Raw genomic sequence first — 14738 nt, forward strand, 5'->3', positions numbered from 1 at the left:
GCAAGCTGTTGGACCGAATGGTTTATTTAAAAAGATTTTATTTATAATTATTTATTGCAAATCTTCCAAAAATTTGTGTGCGTGAGTGTTTTTTATTATTATTCGGTTCAGTGCTTTTTTAGGGAAGGTGCCAGATTTCAGACCCCTCTGTTAGTGGAGACCAAAAAAAAGGAGTAGAGAGGTATGCATGTGAAAGAGGGGGGGAAAAGAGGGAGAGGGGTGCACTCAGGTCATGTTTCATCCCATCTGTTCCTTTACCGTAATGTAACTGTTAGCGTCTCCTGATTTAATCTCAGGTTTCAGGGTTCCAGGAGCTGGGAACTGAAAACGACACTCCAGTCTACTAGCATACAGTGATTTTCTATCATTAGGTTCAACGAGAACTTATTCATTAAACTGTTTATTTATTTATTTATTTATTTATTTATTTATTTAAGGAGAAAAAAGCAAAAGGTCCACATACAGCTGGAATTGTCAGGTGTCACAATACTTTTGGTCATTTTGTATAGCTATTGTTTTAAATGTATTCTTTCAGGGATCTTCCCTAATTGATGGATATTCAGTATTTGGCAACCCTAAGTTCTTAGCTTGTTGCTATGGCAACCTTTTTCTTAATATTTTTACTATAAACTAATATGATGAAATAAGCAAAAGGACAGATTTACAGGCAAGGAGTTATCAAATGTTGAATAAAAGATGTTTCATTTCATATTTTTTTATTGTTTATAACAAACACAAACAAATAAACATTTTATAAATATTTATAACGATTATGTTAAATGTATTAATTATTGATGCAAAACCAAATAATTTTTTGGTTACAGTACAATTTAATTTATCAGCTGAAAAAAAACACATCTGAATATTTTATGTTAAACTTGTCACTTTGTTAGGAGGATACTGTGCAAAAGTATTGGCACCCGAATTCTTTACTGTAAAAACAAACAAACAAACAAAAAATTTTTTTTTAGAATATTGTTTGCATGACGTTAAAGAATTGTGTCTGCTAACTCTACTCAACGCAGCACCACAAAGTACCTTTACAAACCTGAACCACTCTGTAGAAGTAAGTGTGGTAAAGAGAGCAAGTGTTCTTCCGCCCTCTACAGGTGAGCCAGAGTTCCGCTACGTGGCAGGGATGCACGGGAACGAGGTTCTGGGGCGAGAGCTGCTGCTGAACCTGATGCAGTACATCTGTCACGAATACAAACAAGGCAACCAGCGCATAGTCCATCTGGTTAAAGAGACTCGCATCCATCTGCTGCCCTCCATGAACCCAGACGGCTATGAGATGGCTTACAAGAAGGTGGGTTAATTCCCACTATGCTGAACCTCAGGATGCACAATAACCAAAGCTTGGGTTCAGACGGTAACTCATGGATGCCAGGTTCATCCTATCTTGATGCTGATAGGACACTCAGCACGTGTGTGTGTGTGTGTGTGTGTGTGTGTGTGTGTGTGTGTGGTTTTACCTTTAGGGATCCGAGCTCGGTGGTTGGGCTCTGGGTCGTTTCAGCTACAAAGGTTACGACATGAACAACAACTTTGCCAACCTGAACTCGGAGATGTGGGACGCCATGGAGCTGGAGACGGACAAGTCGAAGCTCATTAACCATCACATCCCTATTCCCAAACAGTACACATCGAAGGATGCTTTGGTGAGTAGAAATGTGTTTCCTAAAAATAAATCATTACAAATACGAGGTGGTATGAAAACGTTTCGAGACTAGTTTTGTCACCCCAGCAGATGGCAGCACAGGGCTGCATGCATAGTCACAGGGAGCACCAATCTTTATAAGTCAGTGTGCCAAAAGACATCATGTACATTGGGAGTTGCGAGTTAGAACAAAGCGCAAGCGCGAAATTCTGCGTGAAACTGGGCAAATTTGCCACATTCAGCAATGCGCCGTGTTGCAACCCAGGAGCAGAAGGAACACCGCATCAAAGTATGCCAAGAACTCCATCAGCATTTCGTGGACAACCTGTCCTTTATGTTGGGGATCATTACCGGTGACAAAACCTGGGTGTACGACCACGAGATGAAGCAACAGTCTTCACAGTGTTAGAGCCCATCATCTCCACGACTGACAAAAGCGAGGCAAGTCTGCAGCTTGACCAAGCTCATCGTCTTTTTCCACCTTCAGGGCATTGTGCGTCGAGAATTCGTCCCCAGGGGCCACACTGTCAATAGTGGGTTCTACCGCCAGGTTTTAATCATCTAAAGGGATGATCTCTTGATCTCTAGTCTCAATTTTTTGATAACCACCTTGTATGCTTCATTGTTTTCTAATAATGCCTCATTAATCATGAGGTAATATACAGTATGTTGATAAAGCAAAAGTCTGAAAACATGGCGTCATTACTAGTGACTTTAGCAAAACTTTGTTGTTGTTGTTGTTGTTGTTTGCTAAAGGTGGCGCCAGAGACCCGCTTGGTGATCACCTGGATGCAGTCCATACCCTTTGTCCTGAGTGCCAACCTGCATGGTGGTGAGCTGGTGGTCACGTACCCGTTCGACATGGCCCGGGACTGGGCCCCCCGGGAACACACTCCCACCCCGGACGACAGCTTCTTCCGCTGGCTCGCCACCGTCTACGCCAGCACCAACCACGTCATGTCTAATCCGAACCGCCGGCCATGCCACAACAAGGACTTTACACGGCAAAACAACATCATCAACGGAGCCAACTGGCACACGGTGCCTGGTAGTGAGTGTCTCAAAAAAGTATATGTGTTTGTCCATTTTCTAGTGACAGTTCAATACATCTGTCTTTAAATGAAGTAGGTTAGAAGTGTCCTGTAGTAGTTACAAAAGGTTTGTAGGAGGGAACAAACAGCACGTGGAATCAGTGGTTTGCTTCTAGAGGCCGCTCTTGTAATGACAGTCAACCGAAGCCGGAAAAACTATCTGTATGAATTTTTGCAGATGTTTCCACCAATCAACTATGGGTGCCTCGACCTCTATTAATAACCAAGAGAAATTGAGCTGTAGTTTGGGGATCGCTAATATAAAGTGTTACACTGAACAAGCTGCAGAGATGTCTCTATGTTGCCTAAGTCGCATACCGCCGCTTGAAGTGAAATAAAAATGTGTATCTGCATTGATCTTATAAAGATATTTTCTTAAATTATCCACAAGTCTGTTATATTCCAGAAGTTTCTCTATGTGGAGAACTGCTTTGCTGTGTTTTTTCCATGACGAATTTTTTTAATAGTCAGTCGGACATCTGTAATTTTTGTGCTTCCACAGGCATGAACGATTTCAGCTACCTGCACACGAACTGTTTCGAGGTGACGGTTGAACTGTCTTGTGATAAATTCCCTCACGCCAGCGAGCTGCCCAAAGAGTGGGAGAACAACCGAGAGTCGCTGCTGGTCTACATGGAACAGGTAAATGAAAGCAACAAAATTCTGGCAAATTTCTAAATATAAATCCAATAATAAAATACAAGATTTATTTATGATTTTTCATTATTTTTAAACAATAATATATGTAACTTATTGGCTACACTTATTGGTTACTAAACAAGCTGAACAGTATAATAACAATTTTTGAGTGTTAAAGAGAACAATGGAAAAATCATCAAACAATTGTTTCGGATTCAGTTCAAATGTTGACTTTTTCGACAATGCACAGGTCCACCGAGGCGTTAGAGGAGTCATAAAGGATAAAGACACAAAGGCTGGAATTGCGGACGCCATCATTAAAGTGGACGACATCGATCATCACATAAGATCAGGTGAGGGAAGTCAAACAAACCAAACTTAAACCAAGATATTTGTTCTAGTAACGAAGGTGAGACTTGACAACTTAATCGTTGTCCCCGAACAGACAAAGCAAAAGAAATGACACAAAGGACATATTAAAAACAGGATAATGTAAAGGCTGAACTTTTTACAATAGTGGCCTCTAGTGGCGATTCACTGACACCACGTGTCAATTATATTTATTAAATTACTATTTTTTTTTATTAGATTCAGATGTTTGTAATAGTTGTATGTAATAAAGTCTATTTTACCTAGAGTGTTGTGTTTGCTATCTAATATTCATTTTTTTTTTTAAACTGATCTGTTGATTAATCAATTATCGGCAAGTACAATCCAACGTAGGTCGACCTCTAATACACAAAGTAAGAAAAGTGCATTTACCACTTTATCTAGCGCAGTTCCTTTAGTTTGTCTCGCTCACATGTGCATTTGTATAAATCTGTGATTTACTGAAGTTGCTGTTTTTGAAACATTCTGACTAATTAGAACTTTTACATCTCCAGCATCTGACGGCGATTACTGGCGCCTGCTTAACCCGGGTGACTACAAGGTTACGGTGATGGCGGAGGGATACATTCCGGTTACACGCTCCTGCAGGGTGGAATACGAGCACTACCCCACCATCTGTGACTTCCGATTATCCAAAACACCCAAGCAGAGGCTGCGTGAAATCCTCAACAAGCGAGGAAAGATCCCCAAAAAACTGCAGCACCGACTGCGCCAGCTGCGTCTGCGCAAACCAGGGGCCGGTAACCAACGACGGACTTTGCGTGCGGTTAACAAAACATTTTGAACTTTGGCCTGCTTTTTAATTATACACTTGTGTGTATAATGAATCTCACTTACATTCCCTGTAATGACGGATTCTGTGTTTCTAAACAGTACATTATTAATCACAAGATCTTACCTCATTGTTTCAGTCTGGAACTTATGTTTTTTTATGATGCCAGTATTAAAGTTTGAGTGCTCATTGTGCATTATTTCTTGTAAGAAGGAGTTATTTTTATTTTTGTTTATTTGTTTCATTTACATATGCAAAAATGTGTACTTTACGCTAAAGAGCTCCCGCACTGCTGGATCTGAAGGCCTCATGGCAGATTCACTTGAACAGGTGATATGACGTCTGAAATATGATTGGATAGAAACTCTAAACTAAACTTACACTACTAGAAGGAGCGCAGCTGCGAGAAATCAAGTAATTCTGTTACTTAATTTCTGTTAATGTTATGGCCTCCCATCAGAAAACCACAAAACAAAATCCCTCATGATGAAATATTCTCAATATATGTACCGAATTGATGTTACAGCATTTGTGCGCCAGCAGGTGGCGGTGCTCTTTTCTTTTACTTCCTCTTTTTCTCTTATTACTTTTTTTTTTTCCAAACAACGTATATTTACATGATATATATTTACATATTTATATATTTTTTATATTTCAAACTGTATGCGCACACACACACACACACACACAGACAGACAGACAGACAGACAGACAGACAGACAGACAGACAGACAGACAGATAGATAGATAGATAGATAGATAGATAGATAGATAGATAGATAGATAGATAGATAGATAGATGGATGGATGGATGGATGGATGCCTGCATGTCTTCCCGCACCACATCCATAAACCTCCTCCTTGGTCTTCCTCTTTTCCTCCTTCCTGGTGTCTCCATCCTCAGCAATCTCCTACTGATATACCCCATGTCCCTCCTCTTCACATGTCCAAACCATCTCAATCTCTCCTCCCTCACCTTGTCTCCAAAACGTCCTACATGTGCTGTCCCTCTAATAAACTCATTTCTAATCCTGTCCATCCTCATCACTCCCAACGAACATCTCAACATCTTCAGCTCTGCTCCCTCCAGCTCCACCTCCTGTCTTTTACTCAACACCACTGTCTCTAAAACATACAACATCTCAGGTCTCACCACAGTCCTATAAACTTTCCCTTTCACTCTCACAGATACTCTTCTATCACAAATCACTCCTGCTATCACTCTTCTCCACCCACTCCACCCTGCCTGCACTCTTTTCTTCACTTCTCTAACACACTCTCCATTACTCTGCACTGTTGACCCCCAGGTACCTAAACTCATCCACCTTCTCCACCTCTTCTCCTGCAATAGCTCACCATAGCAACACTGGAATGATACCGGAAGCGACAGGATTTCCCAGGGCGCACACGAATTGCGTCATTTCTGCGCGCCAGTTTATCTGTCATGCTGCTCTGACATTCAGCAGGTTGAATGTGGATGATGGATAAACGGAGCAGGTTGTTGAATTATTAGATAACGGGATCGCTGGTGGTGTAGAAGATGTGGAACAGCGTCGGGAGGTGAGGATTCCGGTGTTGGGTTTGGTGTGGCAGAGAAGTATGTGAGGGTGGTGCAGGACATGTATGACAGTGGGACAGCAGTGAAGTGTACAGTAGAAACGACAGACTGGATCAAGGTGGAGGTGGGATTTCATTAAGGATCGTCTGTTTCCGGTTTGCAGTGGTTATGGACAGGTTCGTGGATGAGGTCAGACAGGAGCTTCCATAAACTATGATGTTCGCAGATTATATTGCGATTTGTGGTGAGAGAATGTAGAGTATTGATGTGTTGTTCATGAACGATTCGTTTATTTCGAACGATTCTTTAATGTGACTCAGAAGAACGAGTCGACTCAAAAAAATGATTCGTTCATTTTTCTACTGGATGCGCATGTGCAAAGCATCGCAAAATCTCCATAGATTATAAACAGGAAACAGAATTGACTAGTTCATCTCTCTTCTGGTCCGAGTCGTTCATTCTTTTATCACGTGACTCCTATAGATGCTACACAATGCAAAAGATCCGATGTTTTTAGTCTGAATCTTGGCGTTATTGTAATTATGGGAGTCACGTGACAAAAGAACGACCTGATTCAGATTTTTATCATTGCACTGTCATATTTTCATTATTGGAACTATGGTTAAGTTTGTGTGTGTAGATGTGTTGTGGATCTGATTATTGAATAATTTTTGATTAAAGACACGAAATGAACTAAATGGCTCAATAAAAGATTCATTTATTTTGATAAACGAGTTTCAAAGAACCGAGTCACTAAAATGATCCGAGCTTCCCATCACTACTGGAGAGGTGGAGGTACACGTTGTACAGAAGAGGAATGAAAGTCATTTGGAGTTAGAGTACATGAGAGAGAGAGAGAGAGTGTGAGGGAGAGGGCGGGCAGTGGAGTGGTAAGATGGTAAAGGTGGAGGAGTGATGAACTTTGCAAAATAATGAGAGTGTGTTAAAGAAGTGAAGAAAAAAAATGCAAGCAAGGTGGAGTCCTTTCTGTAAAAAATATACATTTTTAATCACTAAACATTTGTTTTGTGCCAAGTCACAAATCAAGCACCAAAATCGGCCGTGATACCCACATTCCGGCAATTAAAACCGTCCGTGCGGAAACATAGCAAACGTTCCGTTCGGTGTCCTGATGTTGAGTTTGGTTTTAAAAAAATAAACACATTTGCATAAAGCATCAATATTTTGATTAAAAGATTGAAAACTTGAAAAGTATTAATTTAACATTAAGAACAGAAAAAATTTACAAATAAGTTAACAAGTTAACTCATGACAATCGTGCGATTAATCACAATTACATTTTTAACCGATTGACAGCCCTAATATTAATAAATATATATTTAAATATATACAAAACTATTATGATGTATTGATAGGAGGTCCAAAATCCTATTAAGATTTAATAGATCATATCAGGTCTCATAACCTAAACACAGGAAATCCTATAGCTCCAACACATGCACTCCATCCTCTTTCTCTCAGGATCTCGTTCCTGCCCAGCCTGAACCTCTCCTTAAGGTCCCGGTTCCGTGGAATCCATCCGATAGCGAGATGCATGTCCCAGGGCGTGATCAGGATGGACTCGAGACCCGGACCCGATCGCGCTCTCACCTTCAGATACGTAACGTCAGTGGCATGTTTGTACCTGCAGCCGTTTGGCGTGAGGTCCATGAGCTCGTCCGGATCCGGGTGGTACGAAAGCGTGGCGGATTCAGCTCCGGTCCACTTCACCGAGCAGCTCCTGATCTCTAGCCAGCAGATGACGACGTTGCCGTGGTGGGCGGGCATCATCTGCACCACGGTGGTGCTGCGCAGCATCATCACTTTGCCGCTCGCCATATACCAGGCCACCATCATCGCAAAGGTCTCGTCTTACTTATTTAACACTTGCTTTGTAGGGACAGGGGTGTAGGGGGAGTGGTTAAAGGTGCTCTATGAAACGATTGACAGGACGTGCATCCAGTTGATTTACTTGTAGAGGTCGACCGATTCATTGGTTTTGTCAAATAATTGGCACCAATAGATGATTGCTGGAACTGTCCACAAAAATCCATATTGCTAGTTTTTCCAGGTTGCGTCTGCAATACGAAAGCAAACTCTAGAGGCGGATCACTGACGCCACATGCTGTTTGTTTTGACACGCGAGACCACCCGCTCGCTGTACCTCGTTCATGTTAGTTCATAGCGCATCAACTAAAGTTAACAGATATAAAAAGTAAATATATTAGTAAATGTTTAAATGAACAAACAATTAATACTTTTAAAGCATTTAATAACTTCAATTAATGTTACAAATGGAACTTTAAAGAGTTACTAACAGACGAGCTCAAAAATCCGGTCATGCTAAATGATTGATTACACTGGTCATCAAAATGATGTGATTTATTTGTTTTAGTCTTTTGATTGATTATCTTTTAAAAAGTCATATTCTTAAGCTTAAGATTTGTATTTTTTTGAGAATTTAAAATCAATAAAAAACGTTTTTAACTTTCTTTTTTTTTTATATTCACAATGTATTCCATGTTAAAGTGAACATCAAGGTCTCATTATGCGATGCCTTTCACAAGTTTTCTCCTCTTAATTCGATTTGCTCGGCGGATGTCCTCAGCCCCATGTTTTAAAGAAATGTAGACGAATAGAACTACATTTTTGTTTTTCCCAAACGGAAATGGCTTCCTGACCTTGCGGTGGAGTAAACACACTGGGGCTTGTTCTTGTTTATCTTAATCTCTTTTTAAACATTCGCACTGTTTATGGTTTAAAGACTGAACTTTTCCTCATACACACTCATATATACACACACTCATATATACACACTCATTTATACACTGTACACCCAAACCCGTTCCAGCATAACGATGCCCCTGTGCACAAAGCCAGCTCCATGAAGATATGCTTCACATGGTTTGGAGTGAAAGATCTCATGCTATAGAGCGCCAACCCTATTAAACATGATAAATGTGAACGCTGACTGCACCCCAGGCCTCCTCACCTTCTCACCTACATCAGCACCTGACTTTACTACCAGCCTTGTAGTTAAATAAGCAAAAATCCCCACAAAATCTAGTGGAACATCTTCCTAGAGAGGTCGGGGTTATGATAACAGCAAATAAGGACTGAATGTGGAATGGGATGCTCAAAAAGAAGTACATGATCAGGTGTCCACAAACATTTGTCTATGTGGTGTAGCTTACAGAAGAATCTGCCTGTGTTTTCACAATCATGCTCCTTATTTCCCACGTCTCGTTTCTGTATTTTAATCTCTCGCTCTTGGCCTTTGTCCAGAACAAGCCTCGAGGTTCGGGGGTCATGTTTCCGGGGAATAATTCTGTTCTGGGATTCTGTGGGATTTCTTTTTGCTTTGTGGAATTTATGAACGTTTTTATATCATTGCAGGAAGTAAAACCGTTGTCCAATCCTCATCAAGTTGCATGAGGTAAAAAATGTACAATTAACGGGTTACCACGACAACATAAAGACGATCCAGTTTTCAATCTGGAGCGTTTCAAGCTCTGTCTATTTCTTGTATTCCAGAACATTGTTTTTATCCTTTTAGAGCTAGGATCAGTCACGTCGAACTCCCCAGAACGAGTAGTTTGAGACGAGAAAAGGCAGCTAGCTATGCTACACTGAAACTGGAGACTCCTTCCATAAATGTTATCCAGACATCTGAATAACCGCACGGTCGTTTTTCTCTCAGCTAGATTGAAGCCGTCCAGAAGGAAATAGCAGAGCTGGCACACCGGCTACGCTACGAGATCTCAGTCAGGGCCAAGGAGAAGGGCTGGTCTGAGAAAATGTGCAGGTAGGAACTTCACTATTAACTTTATACCTTTATTCATTATAAGCTTTTAACATGCTCTCCACGTGGCATTGATACTATCTTGCTAGATTCTCAGCTTGCAGCCATTTTTGACGGATTCTGTGTAAACGATGCTTGTCTGGTTGCGTTAGTTAGCGGTTACATACTCTTTCAGATTGTAGCATAATTGCTAAGTACTTTAACCATCAGAATGCTAGCTTGTAATTATATTGTCTGTCAGGATATCCTAGCTAGCATCACTTAGACTATACAGTCTGTCTGGGTGTGGTGTATTTGCTAGGTACTTTAATCATCAGAATGCTAGCTTGTATTTACTTTCTAGCTAGCTGCTAGCTAAATATTTCTAGCTTGCAGTTACATAGTCTGTTAGCTTGTGGCATAATTGCTAGGCACATTAACTATAAGAATGCTAGTTACAGGTTCCTAGCTAGCATAGGTTGAGATGTGGGTCTGTCCGGTTCAAACGTGCATCATATCAGCACGTGTCATTCCGCTGACCAGAATGAGAAATGACAGTGGCTAGTAACTACTTTACAAAAACTATAAACGCCACTAGCTGACTAGCTAACGCTAACCACCAGAACAGAATCCAGGTCCAGAAACGATCAAATTGTGCCCAATACGCTTTTCTACACAGAAATTTCAGATTAATTTCGTATTTTATCGATCCGCAGGTATCACTTTAAGAAGAATCTGCGTCGGATCGTGTCTGAGCTGTACGTGAGGGATAACTGCCACCCTTTCAAGGCCAGTTTGCTCGTCTGGGTACAGTTGCCCATGTGGGTGTGCGTCTCTCTCTCCCTGCGTAACCTCAGCGTGGGATTGGAACACGTCCCAGCCGGTAAAGCGCCTCCTGAGGGGTCTGTGTGCGAGAGACGTAAAAGATAAATGACTGAAACATTTTTTATAAAACAATGAAAATTCAATATATTATTCAAATGTATTAAATTGTTGAATTTTGATTTGTAAAAAAATAAGTGGGGTATAAAAGTACCCATTAGGGATGTTTTGATTCGCATCTCGATGCAGAGCCAACGATACGATACATTAAAGATACATATGAAGCAGCTACCGATGCGATACGATTCTCCCAATGCAATATGATGCAATATGATGCAATTTATTTAAGTGCCCTCTGAGTCCTTTCACACACACGCCAAAAGAGATGAAATAAACCAGACGTCCTTTACTGTTGTGTCTCCAGGAAGATGCAGCTCTACCTCTGCCATGTTAATCTTTATTCTATATGACTCTCAGGACATGCAGTGAACATGTAGCAGCATGTACAATACGTGTATGTGTATAATATGTATATAAGTGTGTGTATAGGGGACAGTTCTCGTTTTTTTTTGCCATTGCTTGAAATGAGTAGAAATGAAATACAAACTTGTGTGTGTGCGTTTAGGATTGCAGCAACAACTGGCAGCAGGTGGCGCCCTCTGGTTTTCAGATCTCACCATACCGGACTCGACCTGGATCATCCCCGTGTCTCTGGGCCTCATCAACTTGCTCATCACTGAGGTGAGAGCTGCACTTAGGTGTGTGTGTGTGTGTGTGTGTGTGTGTGTGTGAGTAAAAGTGAGAGTGTGTGAGAGTTAGAGACCATTTTTATACTTTTTTAAATAGTTTTTTAAGGGTTTTAGGGTGTAACCTTCATGGCAGGAAAAAAAAGGAAATACCTTTGTCTCAGAAGGGACGGAAGAAAATCTTAAACACACACACACACATTTTCATTAAACAATAGAGCCAAAAGAGAATAGGGTGGGGTTTCCCTGTTCCCGAAGGTTTTTTTTTCAATGTAAATGGCAGTGTGTTTTGTCGTAACATTAAATGTTAACCCAGAAATGAGTGGCATTGAATGAAACAAAGTCACACACACTATCACACACAAACATACACACACTGATACACACACTGAGGCAAATACACTTAAATTTTCAGCACTGTGACAGAAATCAGGTTTGTGTTCTGGCCTGTGTGTCTATGTGCATGTGTTATGGTGTTATGGTATGTAGCTATGAATGAGATGCTCGTGTGCGTGTGTGTGTGTGTGTGTGTGTGTGTGTCGGGTTTTTCGGCAGGTGTACGCACTGAGCAAGCTCGAACAATCGACGTTCCAGAAGTGCGTGACCAACTTCATCAGAGGAATCTCTCTGGTCATGATTCCTTTAGCCGCCACTGTACCTTCTGTGAGTGCTTTGTGCGTGCGTGTGTGTGTGTGTGTGTGTGTGTGTGTGTGTGTGTGCGTGTGTGTGCGTGCATGTCTCTTTGTCTCAGTCTTTCTGTGTGTGTGTGTGGCTGTCTCTGTGTGTATTTCTGTGTCTTTGTCTCTTTGTGTCGGTTTCTATGTATGTATGTGTGTGTCTGTGTGTGTCTGTCATTTTGTGTCGCTGTGTTTATTTCTGTCTCTCTGAGTCATTGTCTGTGTGTGTGTGTGTGTGTGTGTGTGTGTGTGTGTGTGTGTGTGTGTGGGGACAATAAAATATATAGTGATGTAATGAATTAGACATCAGATGGATTCTGATTCGCTGATGTGATGATGACCAACAGCTTCCACGTTCCCACTTTTTTATGACTTTCCGCCGTGTAATTGAACATCTTTCTGTTTCTATAGATTTTTGTTGCGTCGTTTATAAGTGCATTGTGTTCACACTAACTGGACATGTCGTATTGTCTAGCACAACGTCTCTGTTTATTCAAACGGAGCTTATTAAAAGAACAAATTGAAACCTAAATGTGGAACGAGACGTTGAAAAACAAAGGAAATCTTTTTCTCTCTCGCTTTCCGTTTCATCTCTGCTGACAAATCAGTTTCACGATCAGAGTGGGGACACTGTTGTGTCTTCACACGATGTTACATAACAGATCCGAGTGCCAGCAGAGATGTTCAGACTGATTTGCCCCGGCTGGAGAAGGGGCTCGTGGCCTGGGCGAGAGGTCTGCTTTGTCTGATACGTTTATCTATACCCCAGGTTACGTTATCATTCATGCTTACATGTTATGGCTGAACAAACAGCAAAACGGGCCTCACGTTTTTGCGTCACGTTTGCAAGCGCGAGACGCATGTCTATATTCAAGAGCTGTTTTTTTATAACATGAAAACACTCCTGTTCCACTTTTTCATATCTGACATGAGAACATCATAGTACACTGATACGTGGAGGAAAAAATAAGCAGATTGTCGGGGATGAGTTTAGATCGCTTTGATATTATCCCCGCCCCCTTTCACGTTAGCGGTCTCACGTGTCTGAATCAACTGTAGACAGAATTGCGAGAAATGAAGACGGAATCGCGAGAAAGTCCAATTTGTGGGGAAGAAAAAGTCGGAATTTCAAAATATAAAGTCGGAATTTCAAAATATACAGTTGGAATTTTAAAATATAAAGTCGGAATTGCGAGAAAGAAAATCGGAATTTGCGAAAAATAAAGTCGCAATTAGACAAACATTTTTATGTGGCGGAATCGGGCTTTCATACTAATTAGATATCCGATGTGAGTGGATTAAAGAAGCCATTTGTATAACGAGAAATCACGATTTGTTCTAGAATTTCATGTCGGAAAAGTCGGAATTGCGATAAATAAAGTCGGAATTGTGAGAAAAATTCTGTGAGAATTGTGAGGGGGGAGCAGAATCATGAGAAATTAGGTTGAAATTGCAAGGAATAATTTCGGGATTGGCAGAAATAAAGTCGGAATTGGTAGAAATAAAGTCGGAATTGGCAGAAATAAAGTCGGAATTGGCAGAAATAAAGTCGGAATTGGCAGAAAAAGTTGGAATTGGTATAAATAAAGTCAGAATTGGCAGAAATAATGTCGGAATTGGTATAAATAAAGTCGGAATTAGCAGAAATAAAGTCGGAATTGGCAGAAATAAAGTCGGAATTGGCAGAAAAAGTTGGAATTAGCAGAAATGAAGTCGGAATTAGGCAAACTTTTTTCCCATGTGAATAAAACCGGCTTCCAAACTAATTCGACGTCTGATGTGAGTGGATAAAAAAATGCATTTAGATAACAACATTATCCAATTATCATCTATAATTGTATGTAGGAAATAAAGAAAGTAAAGAAACACGTGCTGAAGGTTTGATCAGAAGAATCTGAGAAATTCACTTAATTCTCATCACTTTGTTATTCTGTAATGTGAACACAGGATCATACTGTTTTACAATTTTCTCTCTTTTTTCCCTCTTTTTCTGCTCTAGTCCATGGCGCTGTATTGGCTCAGCTCCAGCTGCATCGGTCTCGCTCACAACCTGCTCCTGCGTTCTCCACGGTTCCGTTCACTCTTCCGAATCCCACCATCACGCTCGGACTCTCCCACTCCCTACAGGGACATCGCCGCCGCCTTCGTCAACAAATACATCAAATAAACTCGTAAAAAAATCCCTTGTCCTGAGTGCAACATTTTGCTCCTCTTTTCAGGATGATTTCATAGGGGGAGAAGCGAACCGTAAGCATGAAGACCGAGGAATTTGTGGAATGTCCAGTTTTTTGGATTCAAGGTCAAAATATTTATAAAGGAGTCCCAAAGCTTCCTGTGTGGAAGTAAACTTTCTGAAGTCGTCTCATCTCACAGTTTGTAAAATGTCAGACAGATACAATTGTAATAAATCGTGAAAAAAATCATTTTGAGAAGTTATGATGGTAATGAAAGATATTTTCTTTGGATTTGGGTCCAAAAATGGATTATTCACTAATATGGCTAAACGTGTTTAAACATCTGGATTGTTTTCAGTCAGAAGTGTTTTGTTCCCAAACTGTTAACACAAAATTAAGAACGTAGGAATATGGAAGCTTGAAAACTTAAA

General features: G+C 40.7%; 2 protein-coding genes across 3 annotated transcripts in view; both read left to right on the forward strand.

Annotated features, from left to right (window-relative positions):
• LOC124397258 (probable carboxypeptidase X1) overlaps positions 1 to 4748 on the forward strand; it is a 74393-nt gene extending 69645 nt beyond the window's left edge. Inside the window, exons 10-15 of the mRNA XM_046866787.1 lie at positions 1110 to 1306; positions 1479 to 1658; positions 2414 to 2708; positions 3251 to 3390; positions 3638 to 3740; positions 4272 to 4748. Of these exons, the coding sequence (XP_046722743.1) occupies positions 1110 to 1306; positions 1479 to 1658; positions 2414 to 2708; positions 3251 to 3390; positions 3638 to 3740; positions 4272 to 4561 (1205 nt within the window). The 3' untranslated portion in view covers positions 4562 to 4748. The remainder of the gene's footprint in view (positions 1 to 1109; positions 1307 to 1478; positions 1659 to 2413; positions 2709 to 3250; positions 3391 to 3637; positions 3741 to 4271) is intronic.
• A 1204-nt stretch (positions 4749 to 5952) lies between these two features.
• On the forward strand, positions 5953 to 14569 carry LOC124396601 (cytochrome c oxidase assembly protein COX18, mitochondrial). 2 transcript variants are annotated; one of them, XM_046865746.1, is made up of 7 exons: positions 5953 to 6109; positions 7590 to 7971; positions 9812 to 9912; positions 10605 to 10771; positions 11336 to 11451; positions 12012 to 12119; positions 14133 to 14569. In XM_046865746.1, the coding sequence occupies exons 1-7, from the start codon at positions 6090 to 6092 to the stop codon at positions 14298 to 14300; spliced, it is 1062 nt and encodes a 353-aa protein (XP_046721702.1). In that variant the 5' UTR covers positions 5953 to 6089; the 3' UTR covers positions 14301 to 14569. The 2 variants fall into 2 exon arrangements, with proteins under 2 accessions (XP_046721702.1, XP_046721703.1); XM_046865747.1 differs by lacking the exon at positions 12012 to 12119.
• Positions 14570 to 14738: the final 169 nt, after the last annotated feature.

The sequence above is a fragment of the Silurus meridionalis genome, chromosome 14 (assembly GCF_014805685.1).
Source record: "Silurus meridionalis isolate SWU-2019-XX chromosome 14, ASM1480568v1, whole genome shotgun sequence".
Classification (NCBI taxonomy): domain Eukaryota; kingdom Metazoa; phylum Chordata; class Actinopteri; order Siluriformes; family Siluridae; genus Silurus; species Silurus meridionalis.

Coding starts and splice junctions, on each gene's coding strand:
- LOC124396601 (XM_046865746.1), top strand. CDS start 6,090: ATGTGGAACAGCGTCGGGAG. Junction 6,110..7,589: donor ATGTGGAACAGCGTCGGGAG/GTGAGGATTCCG, acceptor TCTTTCTCTCAG/GATCTCGTTCCTGCCCAGCC. Junction 7,972..9,811: donor AGGCCACCATCATCGCAAAG/GTCTCGTCTTAC, acceptor TCTCTCAGCTAG/ATTGAAGCCGTCCAGAAGGA.